A 22,878-nucleotide genomic window follows, 5' to 3' on the forward strand; every position below is an offset into this window, starting at 1 on the left:
CTGGGGTTATCTGGGGGAACCAACCCTGGTAGCTGAAAACTCCACGGGGGACTCATCCACGTGATTGCGGCCCTGCCGGCCTCGGGTGGAACGTGGGGAGGGCCGGGGCCGCTCCCGGCTGGAGGCACTGGTATTATTTCGAGTTCGGACCTGGAAGCAAGAGAGTTATAAGCACGAGGCCGCTGGTAACTATAGGCATGGAGTTCTGGACAGGGAGCCAAGAGGACCCGCCTGGAAAGGTCACCTCAAATCAACAGAAGTGAACAGGTGGTTAAGCTAGGGAAGAGTTCTGGACTGGCCACATTCCCCCCTTCCCTGAAACTCCCCTTTAGTGGGAGGAGGTGGTAGGGTGTCCCCAGGCCTGCCAGCAGCACGCAGCAGATCCCAGGCTGCCCGGCCAAGACAGCAGGCAACTGCAGACTGAATGAAGACTAAAATCCAAACCAAACACTTTTCCCCAAAAGCGTTGGAGTAACTTGTTGCCTTCTTCAGGAGGGTCCTGGAACATCAAGAGGAAAGCCCTTGGCATGAACTTGCAACATCTCTATTCAAATCCTACACATGAGAATGACTGTTTATGGGGCAACCTGGCTGGCTCAGGCAGTTAACGGCTGACTCCATTTTTCCGATCAGATCATGATCTCAGGGTCCTGGGATTAAGCCCCACACCGAGCTCCACATTCAACAGGGAGTCAGTCTGCTTCAAGATGCTCTCTCCCTCTGCCCCCACCCTGTTTGCTCACTCATTCTCTCTCTAAAATCAGTCAACCAATCCTAAAATAAAATTTCAAAGATTCTTAAAAAGAATTACTGTTTAGGGGCGCCTGGGTGGCTCAGTGGGTTAAAGCCTCTGCCTTCAGCTCAGGTCATGATCCCAGGGTCATGGGATCGAGCCCCACATCGGGCTCTCTGCTCCACGGGGCGCCTGCTTCCTCTTCTCTCTCTCTCTGCCTGCCTCCCTGCCTACCTGTGATCTCTGTCAAATAAATAAATAAAATCTTAAAAAAAAAAAAAAAAGAGGGGTGCCTGGGTGGCTCAGTAGGTTAAAGCCTCTGCCGTCAGCTCAGATCATGATCTCAGGGTCCTGGGATCGAGCCCCACATCAGACTCTGCTCAGCAGGGAGCCTGCTTCCCTTCCTCTTTCTCTGCCTGCCTCTCTGCCTACTTGTGATCTCTGTCAAATAAATAAAATCTTTAAAAAAAAATAAAAAGAATTACTGTTTAACTTTGGTAAGTTACTGGAATCTTCTCTTGTCTGTAAGAGCATGACATACATCACATGCTTGGTGAGATTATAAACTAGACCTACAGTGGTCACCAAATGAACCCCCCCACCCCCACTCTCCAACAGGATGGGTGTCCATTAGCAAAGACTGCCTTTCTAGGCCTCACACTTTAAGTCACAGAATCCACTTGCAGAAAGAACTCCCAAGGGGCACCTGGGTGGCTCAGTGGGTTAAGCCTCTGCCTTCGGTTCAGATCATGATCCCAGGGTCCTGGGATCAAACCCCACAGCAGGCTCTCTGCTCAGCAGGGAGCCTGCTTCTCCCTTTCTATCTGCCTGCCTCTCTGCCTACTTCTACTTGTAACTTCTCTCTCTGTCAAATAAATAAATAAATTATCTTAAAAAAAAAAAAAGAAAGAAAGAAAGAACTCCCAAAGGCAATCACCGGTTGAGCCATCCAGCTACAAACTATCTCTCTTGGGCACTTAAAGCCAGAAGTGCCCGAAGAGCTGAAAACCTGCCCTGAAAGCAAGCCTTTACAAAGATAGTTCGCAAACCTTGCTGTCATTTTCCAATTTCTAACCATTTGTTCACCTCACTCTCTAAATCTCCAAGGAGAAAGGAGGATCCAAGACAGGTTTCTTCCACGCAGGCCTACACGTGGTCGGAAGGGCTGAGAGGCGGGCGACTTACAGCTGGGCTCTCAGACCTCGTCCTGGTTTCTCGGAAGAGTTTGGGCATCACCGGGGTGTCAGAGCCATCTCCATCATCCCCCTCGCCATCTCCGTCACCTGTCAGATCCTTTAGAAATGAAGCATCAGGAATGGTAAAGGTCATTAAAAGGTCACATAACTAAAACAGTGTAAGAATGAAGAGTCCATCATTTTGGCCCAAGTGACCTCAAAGTATTTTCAACTATCATTTTGTTCAAAAAATCCTCTACAAGGGCTTGCCATGGGGATCACAAACTCAAGACATGACAGAAAAATAAAATCCCAGTGAAATCCCAAGATAGGGTATGAAAGCAATATGTGTCGTCAGGACTCCTGCCTGTACCCCCCCACCCCCAGGGAGATGGATTCAGCTGCGCCCAGCAGGGAGAGCTGATCAGCCTGTACAACTGAGTGTCTGCAAGAAATCGAAGGTTCAAGAAAGATGTTTCCTGATACCACGACCAGGAAGAAAGGACACCAATTCTGTGTCAAGTCATGAAGAACCCTTAGTGCACATCCCATCCCCAGAGCAAAACCCAAAACCTGGGCACAAAACCTGGACAGCTTGTGAGCAGCCCTGGGCCCAGATCCTGAGTTAAGAACTGGATTTTTCACTTGCCAATCTTGTGGCCTTGACTGAGTCCATTCCTCTTTAAAACTCTAACAGTAATTCCTTTGTAGCACAACAGAGTGATAATGAGAATAGAAGGATCCAAGCCTCGTCCAAGGCCAGGCTCAGAGGAAATGCTCAGACAGGAAGGAGGTTCCATTCCCACTACTGGTAACAGTCCATCCAAACTCAGATGGCTGTCTGGACCACATGGTCCCAAATATCCACAGCTCTTCCTCTAACCATCTGTGTCCCCACTGGTTGCTCTACAGCAAAACAGAAGCTGTGCAAATGTGAAATTTTATTTGTCCGTAACTTTGTTCCCAGTGCGTGACACTGGTTCTTCAAAAAAAAGAACCAGTAGCCCAAGTGAAAAAACTCTACTATGATTAATAAGAACACAGGAGGCAGAAATGATGTCAGGAATTAAAAAAAAAAACATTATGATGGGGCGCCTGGGTGGCTCAGTCATTAAGTCTCTGCCTTCGGCTCAGGTCACGGTCCCATCCAGGGTCCTGGGATCAAGTCGGTCAGGCTCCCTGCTTGGCGGGAAGCCTGCTTCTCTCTCTCCCACTCCCCCTGCTTGTATTCCCTCTCTCACTGTCTCTGTCAAATAAATAAAATCTTTAATAACATTATGAAAAACCGCAACTTAGAAAAAAACTCAGCATTGCAAGACTCAAAGATCTTGCAATGATTGTTTAAAATCCCCTGCAAGAAGCCCGGCAAGTTCTTTCCATCTTTTTTTTTTTTTTTTTTAAAGATTTTATTTATTTATTTGACAGACAGATCACAAGTAGGCAGAGAGGCAGGCAGAGGAGAAGGGAGGAAGCAGGCTCCCTGCTGAGCAGAGAGCCCGATGCGGGGCTCGATCCCAGGACGCCGGGATCATGACCTGAGCCGAAGGCAGCGGCTTTAACCCACTGAGCCACCCAGGCGCCCCAAGTTCTTTCCATCTTGGAAAAAAACAAAAACTTCCCATGAGGTCACATAACCCTGATTATCAAAACCAGACACAAATATATTCTGATAAAATCATACACCCATTTTATTCATGAAGATGCCAAAATAAATCAAATTCAAAACACACCATAACCGGGAGCCTGGGTGGCTCAGTGGGTTAAGTGACTACCTTCAGCTCAGGTCATGATCCCAGAGTCCTGGGATGGAGTCCCATATCGGGCTCCCTGCTCCATGGGGAGTTTCTCTCTCTGACCTTCTTCCCTCTCATGCTCTCTCTCACTGTCTTTCTCTCAAATAAGTAAGTAAAATCTTAAAAAAATAAACAAAACACCACAACCAAATTGGGCTCACTCCAGGAAAAAAAAGAATGGTTTACAACATTAGAAATTTATCAATACAACTAATCAACCACTGAGAAAAATATAATTTCAAAAAATACGCTCAATAAGCAGTTATTGAAAAAAAATTGTAATTTAGCAAAATAAATGTTTATGATTTTAAAAAAGACTTGGCACTTAACAAAAATTGCCATCATTCATGAGGTTGTTCGAAGGCCTCTGTGTGCTTAGGAGTGTTGGAAATTCATCATTTAACAAATATACTGGGTTCAAGTTTGGAAGAGCCTCCAAGTTCCCATTTAATGCAAGCTCAAGGGGAATTCCCCTGGAACCCTGGAGAAAGAACAAGTAGAGCGTATACCTGAGTATAACTTAGCAGACTGGAAACCTCCCTCTTTGACAGCCGAGAGCTTGATCTTCGACCTGGAATAAAGAACCAGAGTCTGTTTGGAGGAAGGGGCAGGCTCCCAAGCTGGGGAGCGGCCGCATCTTCCCTTGCTGACCTGCGGTGCTGTCCCTGGCGTCTCCTCTCTTAAACCCACTGGCATCCTCAGGGGTTAACTCCTAGCCCCTCAGGATCTGTGGACCGTCAAATGTATTCATAAAGCAACAGGGCACAGAGCCAGGCACATAATATGATCGAAAACAATACTGGAGGTACTCGTGAGAGAAGGCATCAAATTCCTTCCAGAACTGTGGCCACCAAACTACAATTAATGAACAATCGAGTGCCTGGCGTATCAGTCACATTTCAAGTGCTCACATGTGGTTAGTGGCTATTATAGCAAACAATGCAGAAAACAGAACACTTTCACCCTCACACAGAAAGTTCTATTGGACAGCATAGCTCCAGGGGATTTCAACAGCAGGATGGGATAATACAGGGTTTTCCGAAATAGCTGGGTCAGAAAATCTCAGTGGGGAGGACCCCAGGTGATGTGATCCAGAACTGTGCAGGGGAGGGGTGGGGAAGGGAAGGAGGGGAAAGGAAGCAAGTCTCAGACCCTCCCCACTAGAGTGTCTTCCCACATAATCACAATCCCAGCTACAGGGGAGAAGGGTCCCACAGCAAAAGGGCCAAAGATCCCAGCCTATGCTGCAAGCACCCCAGCTATGGCTGGGAAAAGACAGGGGTCATCATCACCTTGGGGTTACCTCCCCAGTGACCCAGCTGAAGTAGGTGGGGTGGGGGGAGGGCCCAAGGGCAGGGATGAGAAGTGGCTTCCTTCGCCAGGAGGTGGTGATGCCTGTCAGAGACCAGACCCTCTCCCCACAACCTGCCCTGAGCCCACTCAGAGGCTCACGTCCCAGCTGCTCTCTGCAGTTCCTGTCCCACACCCCTCCTCCCCACTGGCCCGGCCACCTCTGATCTCCGGGGTGCTGATAGCCTCCAGGATGGGGGGTGAGGGCGCATCCTTGGAGTCAGAAGACTGGTCGCTGCAGCCCCCATTAGTGATGATGGAGTCTTCCCTCCCGCTGGCGTCCTCCTCTCTGTTGAGTTGTCTGGTGTCTCCCTTCATTGTTTCCTGCAGGAGGGCCAGAATGGGCAGGGTAGCAGGGAAGCAAGGGCACAAGGGGGCAGCACACCCCAAACCTCCCGCCAATGTCTCTATGTCGACAGACCAACAGAGGCCCCTTGACATATTGTCCCGGTGATACTCCTGCCCAAGGACCCCCACCCAGACTGCCCCCCAGAACCTGCCCCCCTCACCAAACTCGGAGGCTCGGGACTTGGTTCCATGTGGCCAGGCGGCCCGAAGGCTCAGATACCAGCACCCAGGACAGAGGAGGGGGCTGGGCTGTGGTCTGAGGCTTAGGCTGTTCTGTGCAATTAGCCGGCCACTTCAAACAATGCCATTTAGGACCCGCCTGCCCCGGCCTGCCTGCCGCCAGCCTTGGTCCCCTTTACCCCTGGCCCCCTCTCCCTGCCCAGCCTCCGCAGGGCCTCAGGAAGCCAGTGCATTATTTTCCCTCCTGACCCCTTTGTTTGCTCTCTCCTTTCCCCTCAATCTCCAGGTCCTCTTCCCACCCGCCCCCTCCTCCCCCACAGAACAGCTTCTCTCCTCTCCATGGCAGCACAAGCCCCGCCCCACCCCAACCTCAGGGGCCCATTGGTCTGCTGGCCTGTCGCTCACTCCCCTCCTCCCTCACCAGCTGGGGCTCAGAGTCCCAAGTTCCCAAGAAGGGAAAGGATGGAGGAACACAGGCAAAAGACTGGGGCAGTTAACAAGGGGAATGCTCCCTACCTGCTCCAGCTTCGCCCCACCTCTGAGCTGTCATCTCCCCACTGCTGCCCCTCCTGGTAACTGCATCATCTCCAGGCTATTCAGCTAAGACCACCAGGTCAGGCCAGGTCTTCACTGATGGGTTCAAGGGCCCTGTGACCTTTGACCTGGCCTGCAACATATGTTGGCTGCAAGAACCTGCACCTTTCATTTATCCCTCCTAAAAATGTGATCATAGGCCCATTTTATAGAAAAAGAAAACTGACACACATACCAAGTTAGTCTCCCAGGTCAAGAATCACATCCAAGAGGTGAGGCAAAGGTAAAAACTGAGCCTAGGTACAGGGTAAGGCCCCCAGATTCTCATCCCTTAGTTTCCCCCAAACTGCTCCAGAGCTACTTGGCACCACACCCTACTGTTCCAGACAAAAAGCTTTCCCAGTGAAGAGCTGCTTATCAGCACTGAGCACTCCCAGCCCAATGCCCCCTCTTGGGAACTCACCACACAGCACCAGATGACCCACACTAGCGTCCCAGGGTACCTTCTAGAAGAATCGTCAAGGCTACAGGGTTGCAGACTGCCGTGGTGATATGGCACCATGTCCACCAGGGGGCGATGTGGGGCTCTGTCTGAACTGCACTGCTGCGCCCCCAAGTGGATATGCGATGTCACCTGGGGTCCCAATTCCATCCTCTGCACCTGTCCCTCACCCAGGCCTAGTAGTGGGGCCGCTAGACCTCTGCCCTATTTCCCAGAAGACCCAGGGACCAGCCTGGGAGATAGATGGTAAGAGCTACAAAATCTCTGGCATGGCCCTAGACCTATGTCAACACCAACATTTCCAAAAGATCCCTGCGTGATTATATGCAAGTTAAAAGAGCACTGTGCTGGTTCTAAATGCATTCTTATCCATAGCACAGTGTGGCCTTTACCCCCACATGGCCCAGGGTCTGCAGGCTCACAGCTCCTGGTGTTTTCTCTCAATACATGTTAAGGAATCTCACCAGCCCCAGGGAAGAGAGGAATACCTGACCTAGCCCGATCGGCGGCTTCTCAGCCCCTTTCACTGGCAAGCCCTGACCCGGAAGAACAGGCTGGCTGACCTATGGCCAGATCCTGTGAGGCCAAGCAGCCAAAAATCCCAGGAAAACTGCTCGAGTGTGGTTCAAAGTAATAATTAATTCCCAGTGTCCTGCCCCAGGGGAAACCAGTGAACTAAGTAACCTGGGTGGCCTAACACAGGGTGGGAGGGTGGGTCACCGTGCAGGACTCCAAGGGTCCCCAGAAGCTTAGGGGAGGAACGGGCGAGCCAGGGTTTCTCCTCAGGAGCTGGTATCAAGCAGGTCAGAGGCTGAAATGGAGGGCCATTACTTCCCACTCCTCCAGGGCCCAGAATTCTCTCAGACTGCCCTTAACTGTGTCAGTCAGGAGCCTCCCTCCTAAACAGGCCCAGGAGGAGCCTGCAGCCCAGAGTAGACAATGATTAACTACCTCAGGCCTTACCCCAGGGCCTCAGCAGTGTCAACCCCTCCACAGTCTACCAGACAGACCCGTGAGCAGAGCTCCTTCCCAAAGCCAGATGTCGACATTCACGAAAAATCTCCTACCTCTAAGAACTGCACCCATGGGCACTGGAGGAAGGTTCAGGCAAGGAAACCAGCCAACTCTAAGTGTCCTGCGCTACCTGAGCAGCAAAAATAACCACCTTCCAACTGCATAATTTGATCGTGTGAGTTCACACAAATTCCTTCTCTGTAGCCTTCATCCCCTGGGGTTTGCACATACAGTAGCTTCCCTTTCAGCCTTCCTGCAACACACACCTGTGTCTGGAGCCTGTGCCCACTGAAGGATACCCAGTGCAGTTCCTCTCCCGCCCTGACCCTTCTACCTGGACCACACTCTACACAGAGGACTAATAAAGCCGCCTCCAAGCATGGGCTACTGCTTCCCTCCTCCGCCTGGAAGCCCTCCCCATCCCTGCCACACACCTCCTGGTGACTCAGACTTCAAAACCACATGGTCAAAGTCAGGAAGGCTTCTCCCAATACACTTCTGCTCCAAAATTAATAACCATAGTTACACAAACCCTCTTGCCTAATGACAGTAATTTTTTTCAGTGTTTACTACTCTATATGCAACACTTCTGTGCTTTACCTGTATTAACTCACTTATCTTGAAATGCAGAACATGTGGTCCCCATTTTACAGATGCACAAACTGAGGCACAGAGAAATTAAGCGGCACAATACACACTGGACCAATGTGGCTTCAAGTGTTCAAATCCCGAAAAAGTTAAGAACACACTAACTTACATACTCCCGGCAACAGGAGGAAATTAGCACCAGAAATCCATATGTGATGGTGGACAGCAATCACCCTCACCTCTTCCCAGAACTTCCTGGTTAACACGGCCCCCAAGACAGGCCAACTGCTTTATCTAGTGTGATCTTTCCAGTGCTGGAGGCTAAGCAGCCTGCCTGGGTTACCTCCCTGGAAGGAGGAGGCACCTTCCTGAGGGATTTTTTCCAGAGTGGTCATCGCTGTGCTAGCTTAAGAACTGTGCCTCCCCAACCCAAGGCCATTAATAGTTCCCAGGTCCCCACCATTCACTCCACACAGTACAAACCACTCTTAACCCCCGCCCAATCCTGAAGCAGGTCCTGTTATCAACCTGCTTTCAACAGGCTCAGATGAATTAATGAAGCCGCCCAACAGGATGGAAGTGCCAAGACTCATGCCTAGGCAGTCCGGGGCACATGGTCTAACTGCTGTGCCCAAGACAAGGCAGCCGAGATTTCTAGTTAAGAACAATGCATCACCCATCCCAGGGACTACAAGAACTTCAGGACTGAGGGACAGGACCTAACAGCTGAGTGTTTACCTTCACCAGAGGTGATGGTCTAACCTCGTGATGCGAGGTGAACTCTGACCCTTTCCCAGAGGCTAGGGTCAAGCACAGGATTTAGGGGCGGGCAGCAGTGTGGGGTGGGCTCACCCGCGAGGTTCTCCCTGCAAGGCACTGCCTCATTAGTGCAGGGTGCCTGTGTCCCAACTGAACCAGGTCAGACGTGTCCAAATGCAATGTGGCAGATAGAAGGATGGGTGGCACCCCCAATTAGACTCAGGGAGGAGGCCCAGGAACTCGACCCCCTCACCCCAATGCAGCTATAAAGCTGAGAAGTGATGTCATTCATTTCCTCCAGGCGGGCACCAGCAGCACCTTGTAAATGGTAATTGCATTAATTAAATGCACAATACAGGAAGGGGGAATGGTTGGCATGATGGGGAAGTGGGTAAAAGGGGCCACATGGTCATCCCAGCCCCACCCTGAATCCCCCAGGGCTTAGAGGTTTAGTGCAGTAGAACAAGAGGTTGAAAGATATTCCCACCACCCCTATTTTAAAAAGTCCTTCTAGGGGCACCTGGGTGGCTCAGGTCATGATTCCAGGGTCCTGGGTTCGAGCCCCGCATTGGGCTCCTTGCTCAGCAGGAAACCTGTTTCTCCCTCTACCACTCCCCCAGCTTGTGTTCCCTCTCTTGCTGTGTCTGTCAAATAAATAAATAAAAACTTAAAAAAATAAAAAACAAAAAAGTCCTTCTCTACAGCCTATGGGAGGGACACCTAGGCTACTGAATCCTCTCCACCCCAACCGCTCAGGTCTGTTCCATTGTCCAAGATTCTGAAATAGTTTTGATGGAGCAATTACTATGCATCTCATGCAAAGCCAGAGCTTACTCTCAGGATTCCCCAATTTGCAGTAAGTTAAGTGAAGCCTGAGAGGAAGCAAATGGGCAGCTCCTTGCCCAGGCTTGCAGGGCGACTAAGTCATGGAGATTTAGGCCTAACCCATGAGCCAGACCTTAAAGACATTTCAAAACTATTATGCTAAGTACAATATTATAGTGAAGCCTGGGGAGGGACACCTCACCCAGGTAAAGAGAGAAAGGAGGGTACCCAGGAAGTGGAAACAGTAAATACAAAACATAAGGGGGCTGGAGAGAGGCTGCCCACCTAGCTAGCTGGTGGCAGGGCACAGGTTCCCAGAGTTCAGGGCCTTTGCCTCATCTTTAGGAATCTTTGTTCAATTCTGGAAATAGCCAGATTTACAGGCAAGTTGGAATGAAAATGCCCTTAGTGTCTTTCTCAAACCCCAGTCTTAACCATTTGTGAAATGAAATGATCCCACCTAACTCCCTGGGTGGCTGGCACTAGGAATCCCACAGGAGAGGACACAACTCTGAGAAGCTGGGGCGTCCACATTTTCGTGTGCCATCTTGCCAGACTTCCCAGCTCTGCCTCACCAAGGGAGGCATCCCTTCATCGTGGGTGATTCAAAAGGGAATGTGGATTGCTCAGTGCCTCCAGGCCATGGCCGCTTGCACCACTGTCACTGTACAGTAGAAACTGGGCTTTGGTATAATGATCAGAATTACCAAAACAACTGATCCACTCAGGGGTCAAATCAGACAAGCATAAAATGCTAGCCATAGGAACCTGTTTCTTATAGCATTGCTCTTATTACCAATATGCTAACAGAACATCTACATGTTTGGCAGTGGATTGGATTAAATCACCCTTTAGCTAACTCACAGAAAAATAAGAACTGGGGTGCCTGGCTGGCTCAGTTGCAACTCTTGATCTCGGGGTTGAGCCCCACTTTAGGCACAGATTCCTGAAATCTTAACAGAAAAAACTAGGAATATACATTAAAGATATGACAAGACATAGCAACTTAAATGGGAGTTTGAAATCAAGCTTTTGGCCCTATAAACCAATGCACTCAGCCCCCTTTCCCTATGGTTCTTCGGGAAACTTGGAATGGTGTGCAAATGTGCAGAGGAAACCACCGCTGACTCAGACAATGATGGGTGGGGCAGCATTAAGGAGCAGAGGATTCAGAGATGCCATACCCACCCTCCTGGCCCTGTGTCCCTTAGAAAGCCCGAGCCAGAGAGCCCTGTGCCCTCGCCCTTAGTGGGGGGAAAGGGAAGACAAGACCAGTATTCTATAAAGTTCCTGCCTTGGTGCTGCCCCTCACAGTAGGCTACTCCTGTTGTCACGGCCAACGCCTTAAATCTCAACTGTCTGCACCCAGAGGCAGTAGGGACAGAGATGCAGCCTTTAAAATGGCAAACCGACAATATGATCCAAAATGCCACATGTCCATATCCTGTCACATAGGCTTCTACTGCTAGCCATCGACCCAGCACAAAACTCTCACCAAGAGCTATGTGCAAGGATGGTCACTGCAGTCCTGTTTATCATGGCAAAATCTGCAAACACAGCACCAGCAAAGGCAACTGGCTAAATCCCAGGCAGCTGCACCGTGCTGCTAGTGAGAGAGAGAGGAATGAGGTACCAACTAGGAGATGAAGCTGTGCCAAGTGAAGTCTGGACAATAATACAATCTCAGTTGTTAATGTTAACATATGCATTAAGCCATGTTCCCCCAGCATTTCTTTCTGGAACTGTTAAAAGTCAGGGCTTTTGGGAGGGTAGCTTATGAGTGAACTACCATATGCCTGTGTTACTTTTACAGTCAGATGCTGTCCTAGAAACATTTCTTCCTTTGAAAACAGCCATTCAAGTTCTGTCACTCTCAAGTTACTTGTAGTGGTGCCTGGGTGGCTCAGTCCGTTAAGCCCAGGGTCCTGAGATCAAGTCCAGCAGGAGGCTCCTCAATCAGTGGGGAGTCTACCTCTGCCCTCTGCCCCTCACCCTGCTCACGCTCTAATAAATGAATAAATCTTTAAAAAAAATTTTTAAATAAAGTTACTTATGGGGAACCTGGGTAGCTCCGTGGGTTAAAGCCTCTGCCTTTGGCTCAGGCTCAGCAAGGAACCTGCTTCCCTTCCTCTCTCCTTGCCTGCCTCTCTGCCTACTTGTGATCTCTACCTGTCAAATAAATGAATAAAAATCTTTTAAAAAATTATATTAAAAAATAACAATAAAGTTACTTATGTTATGGTAGGAGGTAGGCATCTCATTTTTCCCTATGAAGAAAGCCAAACACCTGGGGCCCCTGGGTGGCTCTGTCAGTCAAGCCTCTGCTTTCCCCAGGGTCCCTGCTCCTGACCCTGCTCCTTGAGGAATCTGCTTCTCCTTCTTCCTCTGCTCCTCCCCCTGCTCCTGAGCTCTAGCTCTCGCTCAGGTGCACTCACTCTCTCTCAAATAAATCAATCAATCAACCCTTAAAAAAAAAATTAACCCAAGCCACCTGTAGTGAAACATAAATATGTCCCAACTCCATTTCCCATATGAATATAGTTCCCATATGAATGTAGAATGTTTCTGGGCTTACTATTCTTTTTGGCATTTATCACTTGCCTTCCCTTTTAATCACTGTAGCACTAATAGGGGCCAGGCAGTCCTGCTAACCTTAAGTTTCGTCAATCTCCTTAGATGTCTTGAAAACCCCTTAGTTGGGGGCCACCACTTGGGTGGCTCAGTGGGTTAAAGCCTCTGCCTTTGGCTCAGGTCATGATCCGAGGGTCCTGGGATGGAGCCCCACATCGGGCTCTCTGCTCAGAGGGAGCCTGCTGCCCTTCCTCTCTCTCTGCCTGCCTCTCTGCCTACTTGTGATCTCTCTCGCTGTCAAATAAATAAAATCTTTTAAAAAATAAAAACAAATGTAGAAACAAAGCTAATAAAAAACTTTAAAAATCCCTTAGTTGACACATCTTCTCATTTTCTATTTCCCTCTTCTGGCCCCAGATTTTTCAGGGAGCCCAACTCTGCATGCAAATAAATTTACACAACATTTCTAGTTGATTCAACACAGAAGGACTTGTAACACCCTCTCTACCATAATCAGTAAGTCCTTGTATGTATTTTTTTAAAAGACAAAATTGGAGCGGAGGCACCTGGCTGGTTCAGGCAGAACACACAGCTCTTGATCTCAGGGTTGCTGAGTGTGAGCCCCACATTGGGTGTAGCGATTACTTAAAGAGAAAGATAAGGGCGCCTGGGTGGCTCAGTGGGTTAAAGCCTCTGCCTTGGGCTCAGGTCATGATCCCGGGGTCCTGGGATGGAGGCCCACATAGGGCTCACTGCTCAGCAGGGAGCCTGCTTCCTCCTCTCTCTCTGCCTGCCTCTCTGCCTACTTGTGATCTCTATCAAACAAATAAATAAAATCTCAAAAATAAAATAAAAAGGAAGACAAAATTTTCACAATACGAAGAAAAACTATGGGATAGCAAGTTAGGAGAGATGGGTGAAGATGGTCAAAAGGTACAAACTCCCAGTTATACATCAAGTCCTGGGGAGATAATGTACAGCAAGGTGACTAAAGCACTGTATATTTGGAAACTGTGGAGAGCAGATCTGAAAGTCCTCATCACAAGAAATAAACTGGGGCACCTGGCTGGCTCAGCTGGTTAAGCATCTGCCTTCAGATCAGGTCCTGAGACTGAGCCCTACGTCCATCTCCCTCCTCAGCAGGAAGCCTGCTTCTCTCTCTCCCATATTCACGTTCTCTCTCTCACAAATAAATAAAAAGAATCTTTAAAAAAATAAATTTATACGGGCGCCTGGGTGGCTCAGCGGGTTAAAGCCTCTGCCTTCAGCTCAGGTGATCGAGCCCCGCATCAGGCTCTCTGCTCAGCAGGGAGCCTGCTTCCTCCTCTCTGTCTGCCTCTCTACCTACTTGTGACCTGTCTGTCAAATAAATAAATAAAATCTTTTTTAAAAATAAATAAATAGGGTGCCTGGGTGGCTCGGCGGGTTAAAGCCTCTGCCTTCAGCTCAGGTCATGATCCCAGGGTCCTGGGATCGAGTCCCGCATCGGGCTCTCTGCTCAGCAGGGAGCCTGCTTCCTCCTCTCTCTCTGCCTGCCTCTCTGCCTACTTGTGATTTCTGTCTGTCAAATAAATAAATAAAATCTTTAAAAAAAAAATAAATAAATAAATAAATAAATATTTATAAAGTAAATGTGAGATTTATAAAATAAAGGAATTACACAGTAAAACTAGCTTTTGAAAAAAGCCCATTATCTCACAGAAGCCACTTCTTTAAAAGCCAGCTCTAAGTACCTGATATGGGTTTGGGTCTGCCCATCTCAACCCCATGATGAATGAAGCAGGTCTGCAGACACTAGTGGGCACAAGGAGGTCCTCTGGAGGGTCTTTTTTTTTTTTGGAGGGTCTTAACCCAACAGCACATCGGTGCCATCTTGCCACTTCTGTGGGTCCAAGCCAGGTGGGGACAAATTTCTCAAAGAAATTTAACAACACCAATCCACATTCTACTCCTTGCTTAGCTGTGTGGCCTTAGAGAATGGTGATAACCATATTTAATACTGAGCAATCACTCTGTATTCTGCTTACAGCTTAACACATAACATCCTAGGACAGATCCAGACACTGGGAAAGGCCACTTTTTGTTTTTGTTTTTGTTTTTTAAGATTTTATTTACTTTGAGGGAGTGAGTGAGAGCATGAGAAGGGAGAGGGTCAGAAGGAGAAGCAGACTCCCTACTGAGCAGTGAGGCTGTTGCAGACTCGGACACCAGGACCAAGACCTGAGCCAAAGGCAGTCCCTTAACCAAATGGGCAACCCAGGCGCCCCAGGGAAACGCCACTCTTACCCATGCATCAGATAGCTGTTCCTGCTGGGATTCAGGAGCCATGCTCAGCACTGAGAATCCCGGGTGACAAAGGCCAAACAGCCCAGGCTCATGGAGCTTCCAGCTGATTTAGGAGGATGGTAGGGGAAAGGCTAGTTGTTAGACAAAATAAGGTTGGTTCATTCCAAAACCTACACTGCTCTTTCTTCCACTAGAGACCCTTTTGCCAGCTCAATGGGACAAAATTTTGACCAGGTGTGCCCACAAAATGTGCCCATTTGCTCAGAATCTTCCAAACCCTATCATCCAGTTGTGGTACGCTGCCTCCCACGTAAGCCAGAAAACCTGCCATAGCACCTATCCATTCAGGCATCGAGCCTAGTTAACACTCCGTTGCTCACCACAGCCCGGGGGAGCCGGCTTCCTTCTGCAGCTTGCCCTTTAATGTCTGGTCGGGCTTCCAGAGCTGCAGGCACAGGACTCAGGCAGACCAATACCTTAGTCAAGTCACAGAGCACACATTCACGGTGCTAGGAAGCCAGGGCATCAGTACTGTGCTAGCTGCTGAAACCACCAACCAAGAAGCCATCATCCCTTCTCCAGGAGCTGGAAGCCTGGGTTTCCAGCTCCAACTGTGGCCCAAGCATGTCCACTTTCATCAGCAACAAATGCTGCTTAGAAAAGAGGGGCGCCTGTGTGGTTCAGCGGGTTAAAGCCTCTGCCTTCGGCTCAGGTCATGATCTCAGGGTCTTGGGATGGATCCCTGCACCCGGCTCTCTGCTCAGCGGGGAGCCTGCTTCGCCCTCTCTCTGCCTGTGAGAGTCTGCTACTTGTGATCTGTCCAATTAAAAAAAAAATGTTAAAAAAAAGAGACCCGATAAAACTCAGGTGGGGCTGCAGGGTGGATGGAAAGAAGAGGTCAGTCTGTTCTAGAGACCATGGCCTCTCCTCCAGTAAGACTGAGACAGAGGATACCTGCCTGAGCCTGAGAACTGCCCAGTCCCCTTTCCCTGAAGCCAGGCCTCCACCTCCCAGATAGGGCACTGGAAAATCCCTCTGCTCTGGGGAAGATGACAGACCCAACAGAGAACACCCTTCACATTTTGGGAGGCCCAAAGGTAAATCCAAGTCACTGTCCCACAAAGCAATGCCCCAGTTCAAATCTCAGACAATTTTGGTCTTTCTCAATCATGAAGATCAAGTTCAAAACTTAAATATAAAAAACGAAAACAGTAAAAACAAACAAAAACAAAACAAAACAAAACAAAAAAACACTCCAACATGGGACAGAAAACTAAACTCCAGAAATATCTTCAGGGAGATAAAAGATCCAAAAAAAACAAGATGAGGACACCACTGCAAAGGGAATTTCTGGGACAAGAGTTCTTCAAAACCTAAAAGACAAAAGGGGCACCTGCAGTCAGTTGAGTCTTGATTTTGGCTCAGGTCATGATCTGAGTGTCCTGGGATCCAGACCTGCATGGGGTTCCCTGCTCCATGGGGGAGACTGCTTGAAGATTCTCTCCCTCCCTCTCCCCTTGCCCACATATGCTCTAAAATGTTTTAAAGAATTTTTTTTTAAAGATTTTATTTACTTATTTGACAGACGGAGATCACAGAGAGGCAGGCAGAGAGAGGAAGAAGCAGGCTCCCCGCTGAGCAGAGAGCCAGATGCGGGGCTTGATCCCAGGACCCTGGGATCATGACCTGAGCCGAAGGCAGAGGCTTTAACCCACTGAGCCACCCAGACGCCCATTTTAAAGATTTTATTTGAGAGAGCTTAAATTGTGGGTGGGGGAGCGGGGGCAGAGGGAGAGATGAGCAGGGAGATCCCATGACCTAAGCCAAAGGCAGACGCTGAAAGGACTGAGCCACCCAGGCACCCTAAAATTATCTTTTAAAAAAGGGAGGATGGGGTGCCTGGGTGGCTCAGCAGGTTAAAGCCTCTGCCTTCAGCGCAGGTCATGGTCCCAGGGTCCTGGAATCGAGCCCTGCATCGGGCTCTCTGCTCAGCAGGGAGCCTGCTTCTCCCTCTCTGCCTGCCTGCCTCTCTGCCTACTTGTGATCTCTAGCAAATAAATAACATCTTTTTAAAATTAAAAAATTTTTAAAAATAAAAAATAAAAAAGGGAGGGATGCCTGGTTAACAGTTGGTTAACCTCTGCCTTTGGCTCAGGTCATACCAGAATTGCCACATCAGGGTGGTCCCAGCTCAGTGGGACAATTTTCGGGGTGCCTGGGTAGCTCAGTGGGTCTTTAGCTCAGGTCATGATCTCAGGGTCACAGGATCAAGGCCCAGTCAGCATCTGCAGTCAGAGAGGTGTCTGCTTGTCCCTCTCCCTTTCCCTCTGCCTCCGCTCCCCACCTCCCCACTTGTGCTCTCTCTCACGTAAAGTCTTTTAAAAAATAAAAGACAATTCTCTTGAAAATTAGTTTGATTCTGAGACAGGAAACTAGAGCAGAGACAGAAGGTCAAGAGGGCAGGCAGGGGTTTGCACTAAGTCAAAGCCCATAGATTGCAAGGTTTTAATGAATGAAAATCTCTGAAGGGGAAGGGTGAGGCAACTTTCATCGGGCAAGCTGGTGAAAAAATAGCAGAAGCCAATGGTGGCAGATTGCAGAGAATCTCTTCCCGTGCCCTCCAAAACTGTCCTCCAGCTACTGGGCAAGGCAGCCCCAGTGGTGATGATGGTGCTAAGAACCTCACGGAGCCACCCTTCCTTGCCACTGTCCTCTCCTTGGGTTCCGGTCCCTTCTCTTATTAAAGGCCTCCCGGTCCTGTCTACATGCAAATGCACGGGCCCCAAAATGAAAGCGAAACACTGATTACCTTGGGATTGTGAAATTACAGATGACTAGTTTCTTCTTGGCACTGGAAGATGGTAAATTTGATTTTTCACTTGCCTCATTCCTTGAAATGTCATTTTCTGAAATATTTCAATTCCCTAGACAGGCCACCCTCGTTCTTTACTTATTCCCTGGAAAAAACTCAGGAATACTAACTTGGATAACTAGGATGTTTCCCTTAAGAAGTAAATAACCACTTCCCAATATTTGGGTGTTTACTACAAATGTGCAGTTTTGTTTGTTTTTTTCCCCAAGTAATCTCTCTATCCAACGTGGGGCTTGAACTCACAACCGGAGATCAAATGAGTCACATGTTCTTCCAACTAAGCCAGCCAGGGGTCCCCATAACATACAACATTTACTGAATTTTTTAATCTATAGCAACTCAACTGACTTAAATACCCCCTGCAATTGGCCAACCATTGTTGGCCTCTTGTATAGATGGAGCAACTGAGATGAAGCCAGTGACTTCTAAATGGAGTGAATAAGTGTATGAATCCAGACTTGATTCTAATGCCCAATCCCCTTTGTTGCTTCAGACGGATAATATAACCCAGGGGGTAACAGGCTTTTCATAATACAGATGCCCCTGAACAATGTGGGTTTGAATTACAGGTGTCTTCTAAGTTGATTTTTTTTCAGTAAACATATTGAAAAATATTTTGGAGACTTGCAACAATTTGAAAAAACTCAGATGAACTGCACAGCCTAAAACTACTAAAAAAAAAAAAACTTAAAAGTTAGGTATTATTCTTAGAATAAATTATAGAATACATGTAACATACAAAATGTGTTAAAAGACTTATCAGTAATGTTTCTGGTCAACAGTAGGCTATTAAGTTTGGGGGGAGTCAAGTTAAACTGGGTTTTCAAGTGCAGGGTGTGGCAGGGGCTCAGTGCCCCTAACCCCGGCACTTAAAGGGTCAACTGCACTTAGGGCCCCCCTCTATTTTGTGAACTAACAACTAGAATAAAAGGATCTGGATTCCATTTAGTCCTGATGGTAACTACACTGGGTAGGTGTGGACTTTAAACCCACTTCACAGATTGGAAGGACAATCTCCAGAAATGTGATCCTTGTGCAGGCTCCCTCTGCATTCACCAGGCCACTTCCTCCAGGCACAGCCAGACAGATCCATGTGATCACCTGCAGTAGGATTTTTCTCTTCTGAAGGAAGGAATGGCATCCCCAGGATGCCAGCGGATGTGCAGTGTTCTGAACAGCACGAACCACCAAGGTGTGGAAGCAAGTGGACTGCGCAGCACCTCAGTCCCATCAGCTACAGAAGGAAGAGGTCAGCCTCCCCAAGGAGACAAATATGCTCATCACTTTACAAGGCAAAGGATGGTTTGCAAATGAAATGAGGAATTCTGCACTTCTCTGGTCCACCAAGAAACTGGAAAATCAACCTGAGCTCACAATTTAAGAAACACACACACCCACACAATCTAACGCAAAATCTAAATGATTCTGGCCAAAAGTGAAGCCCTCTACCTATCAAGGGCTGGTGGAGGACGGCGGTACCTGTCACAGTACAGAACCCAGGACCCAGGACCCAGGAGGAGTTAAGAGATTTAACAAGGACTAGGTCTGATGAAATAAAAAAAGGTGTGTGAGCCTGAAGGTAGGACAGCTGGCTTGAGAGCTGGTCTGAGACAAAAGGAATCCAATCCTTTCCTTTCTTTTTTTTTTTTTTTTTTGAAGATTTTATTTATTCATTTGTCAGAGCACAAGCAGGGGAAGAAGTAGGCAGAGGTTGAGAAACAGGCTCCCTGCTGAGCAAGGAGCCTGATGTCGGACTTGATCCCAAGACCCTAGGGATCATGACCTGAGCCAAATGCAGATGCTTAACCAACTGAGCCACCCAGGCAGCCCAGACAAAAGGAATCTTAAGGTAAGTTTTCCTGAAAGGAGAACTTGCCCAAACCCCAAATCTGAAGCAGGTCCCTAGGGCTGCAATGAGAGGTGACAGGCCCCTTTGGGTCACAGGCCCCACGTGGCTGGAGGAAAGAAGGGAAGCAGCCTCCCCCACCCCCACCTCCTTTTCACCCCCTGCAGCTCCCAGATACCATCCTCCTCCTCTTCTAGTCTTGAAGGGGGGTGGCAGTGACTATGGCTTTAAGGAGCAGGATGCAGGCAGCCCCCAACCCCTTTGTCTGGGCCCTCTCCACCCCAATGGGGAAAGGTAAAGGATCTCACTCACCTCTGCAATTATGCCTTGGCCTCATGCTTTGGTGGGGGGGGGGGTGTAAAAATGGCCCCAACCCATAAAGAAAACCCTGGCTCCTTTCAACAGGGAACAAAGGCGTTCCTTCCTGCCAACTCCCAAATGGAGGACAATGATTTGGAAAAGCTTTCATAGCTGAGAGGAATAGAGTACCTAGAAGTCAGGCAGGATAGGTGGGGCTGACAGAGGTCCCTCCCTTCATCCCCCCCCCCCCGCTCTCATTAATGGCTCCCCTAAAAAAGGGCTACTGGTTAAATACAGATGTCAACATTCATCACCTGCTATGCCAAGCACTAGCCCATCAAACCCTCACCCAAACCCAGTGTGGTAGGGGCTACTTACACCCATCAGACATTTAAGGAACACGGAAGGTTAGAGGTTAAATCATGCATCGACTCATTCATTCTTATACAACCTGGGGGTTATTAGTAAGATCATTCCTGTTTCACAGATGTAGTAACTGTTAAACACAGAGGGAAATGGACTTGGTGTGACAGATTTAAGTATGTGAAAAGACCTATGCATGTCCTCAGAGAGGGCAGCCAGCTTACCTCTCATAAGGATGCTAACAGTGGCAGACTTTCTCTGATTCCTGTATACCAGCCCCATAAGATTAGTACCATCATTTCCACCCTGGAAAAATGGCAGCCTTGGGACCCAATGTGGGGTGGGGGGGTGATCTCAAGAAGCCACAGCAGGTGTTGGGAAAGAATGCAGGGGTAGCTCAGGGTCCTGGGCCCTCCACCTAAGGGCCCCAAAAGGAGTATCGCTCCTGGGCAAAATTACCACCAGTCCAAACCCACAGCATCCAGAATCGAGAGGGCTCAAAAATTCATACTTTGTCCTTAACTGTCTTTACTTCATGCACCCTTTCAGCCTGCAGGGTGGGGGGATTAAGAACCAAAGGGCTCTGCCTCTCAGCCCAGGGGATAAGGGGGAAAGGCAGGCTGGAGGTGGAAACACAGGCCTGTTGCTGGGCCCAGACGGCTGCCCTTCTTCGCCACAGGTGAGTGAACCCAGCAGGAAAGCCTGAGCCCAAAAGCGGCTCCCTGCTACTAAGTTACCAAGTTCACTCCAGTCTTTCTCGGTTTCCACTTTTTCTCCTGGGAAGTGGGACTCAACACCTACCCTCCAACAATCACAAGAGGTGGGAAGTTGTTGTTCAGGGAGGCGGCGCTACAGCTTTTGAGACCTCAGTTTGCGGAGTGGGGGAAGTGGGATCAGCTCCATCCCGGAAGAGGGGAAAAATGGAAAGTGAGCCCCCAGGGCAGGCAGCGTGACCGGGGCAGGGCCGCGCCCCCCCGACTCGGCTCCTCCCCGGCCAGGTGCGCCAAACGAGAGCGCAGCACCGCCGTGCCTCGCCGGGGTGGCTCATCTAGGGAGGACCCCGAGAGACCGTCCCTCTGGCACACACCCTGGCTCACCCGCCCGCACCCACATCCATTAGTTATATTCTATGCCGGGGGGTGGGGGGGGGCGGACGGTTCCTCGCCTGAAACCCACAGGTCCTAGTCATAACGGACGGACGCCCACCTTCCTGGCCGAACTCTTTCCCCCGCCTCTGAAGAGGCTCACTCTGAACGGAGGCCAGGTAAGGACACCCCTCCCAACGAGGGAAACCTCTCCCCTCCACTTCTCTCCAGAGAGACATGTCCTCGCCTCCCCGTTTCCCTCCCTGGGGAGCAAACTCTCACCCTCGGGGTCTTGGAAATACAGCATGGGTATCCCTTCCACCCCTTCAAGTACATGCCCCTCCACCCCCATTTTTCCTTCTTGCCTCAGGTGGTCCAGGGGTCCGCTCCTCCCCTACAGTGCCGGGTCTCCACCCGGACGGGAGCCGCCTCCCCCGGACGTCCCAGGAAGAGGGTCCCCTCCAGGCAGTCCCGGGACCCCTTTGCTGCCCCCTCCCCCACCAGTCCCCGGACCCCTGGAATGACGAGCCTCCCCGGGGCCACCGGGCGCTCACCTGCCGAGAACCTGGCTCGGGCGCCGCTCCGCGGTCGAGCCGCGGGTCGGGACAGCCTGGCGGGAGGCCGGCGGGCGGCCGAGCAGGGTGCTCGGCTCGCGAATCTCCGGCGCCGATCGCCGAACTACGTTTACTTGGGCCACTTAACCCCCGCGCTGCCGGCCTGGCGCGGCGGCCGCCCGCTCGCCGGCCTGCCAGTGGGCCGGTTGCGTCCGTCGGGGGGCGCTCGGTGCGTCCACGCGGGCAGCGGCCGCGGGGCTGGGGGGCGGCTGCTGCGCCGAGGTAGCGCAGGCCTGACCCGGCAGCGAGAGTGGGTGGGGAGGGGGCGGTGCCGAGGCCCCTTGTAACCCCAGCCAGGCGCTCGCCCCGCCCCCACCCGGGGGCGCCCCCGCCGCAGCCACTCAGAGTCGGCTCCGGGTGCGGGGGGCGGAACGAGGGGTGGGGACGAGGGAAATTTGAAATCACTTCGGAGCCTCCCCTCCGCCCCTCCTCCACAGGCACCGCCTCCTGTCCCCCCCCCCCCCCGCCTGTTAAATCACCCACCCGGTTAACTGGCCCTGATGGGGGTCTCCGCCGCCATCCCCCCAACAGACACACACATATACACACGCGGGGACTCCTCCGGGGACCCTCTTTCCCCGCCCCCCACCCTGAGCAGGACACTAACGCACAGGTCTGGATGCGCGGCCCAGAGAGGGAAGCGCCCTCACTGGAGTCACACAGCAGCGGAGTCTCCTCTCTGCCCCCACCTCCAGCCTTAATGCCACCTGGGCGCTGCTCTGCCCCAGCCAGTCAGTCACCCCCTCTGGACCCTCTGAAAGGTCCTTCCTTCCTCCCACCCTGCTGGGCCTTTGTCAGCCATCTTGAGGGGAGGGGAGGGGAGGGGAGGGGAAAGGAGAACCGACGGGGAAGGCGGTCGGGTCCTTGGCTGCGTGGGTTCTGAGGTCCAGTCGGCCTCACCAGCAGAAGGAGAAGCCCCACTCTTAGGTCTCAAGCGCCTCTGTCCTTAAAGGGCGTTGAACTTTTGGAAAACAGCACTTTCGAATATTTATCGTACCTGGTATTTGTATTCATATATTTGTTTATCTGCTTATTTTGTGTCTCTCCGAAGGTTATACTGTGAGGCAGGGTCTCCGTGTATCTTAGGACACAGAAGATGCTTAATAAATATGTGTCGAATGAACGAATGAAAGAAAAATG

At 50.2% G+C, this 22,878-nt stretch overlaps 1 protein-coding gene across 5 annotated transcripts in view; it reads right to left on the minus strand.

Annotated features, from left to right (window-relative positions):
* Nucleotides 1-21,806, minus strand: part of DNMT3B (DNA methyltransferase 3 beta) — a 42,449-nt gene extending 20,643 nt beyond the window's left edge. For 2 of the 5 annotated variants that reach the window (XM_080813376.1, XM_080813373.1), the window contains exons 1-5: nucleotides 21,679-21,806; nucleotides 5,213-5,375; nucleotides 4,211-4,272; nucleotides 1,919-2,026; nucleotides 25-150 (exon numbers count right to left, since the gene is read on the minus strand). In XM_080813376.1, coding sequence (XP_080669502.1) covers nucleotides 25-150; nucleotides 1,919-2,026; nucleotides 4,211-4,272; nucleotides 5,213-5,369 — 453 coding nt within the window. In that variant the 5' untranslated portion in view covers nucleotides 5,370-5,375; nucleotides 21,679-21,806. Of the gene's footprint in view, nucleotides 1-24; nucleotides 151-1,918; nucleotides 2,027-4,210; nucleotides 4,273-5,212; nucleotides 5,376-6,348; nucleotides 6,440-21,678 lie in introns of those variants that run through there. The other 3 variants (XM_080813377.1, XM_080813375.1, XM_080813374.1) reach the window with 2 other exon arrangements.
* Nucleotides 21,807-22,878: the final 1,072 nt, after the last annotated feature.

Source organism: Martes martes (genome assembly GCF_963455335.1).
Source record: "Martes martes genome assembly, chromosome: 9".
Taxonomy (NCBI): Eukaryota; Metazoa; Chordata; class Mammalia; order Carnivora; family Mustelidae; genus Martes; species Martes martes.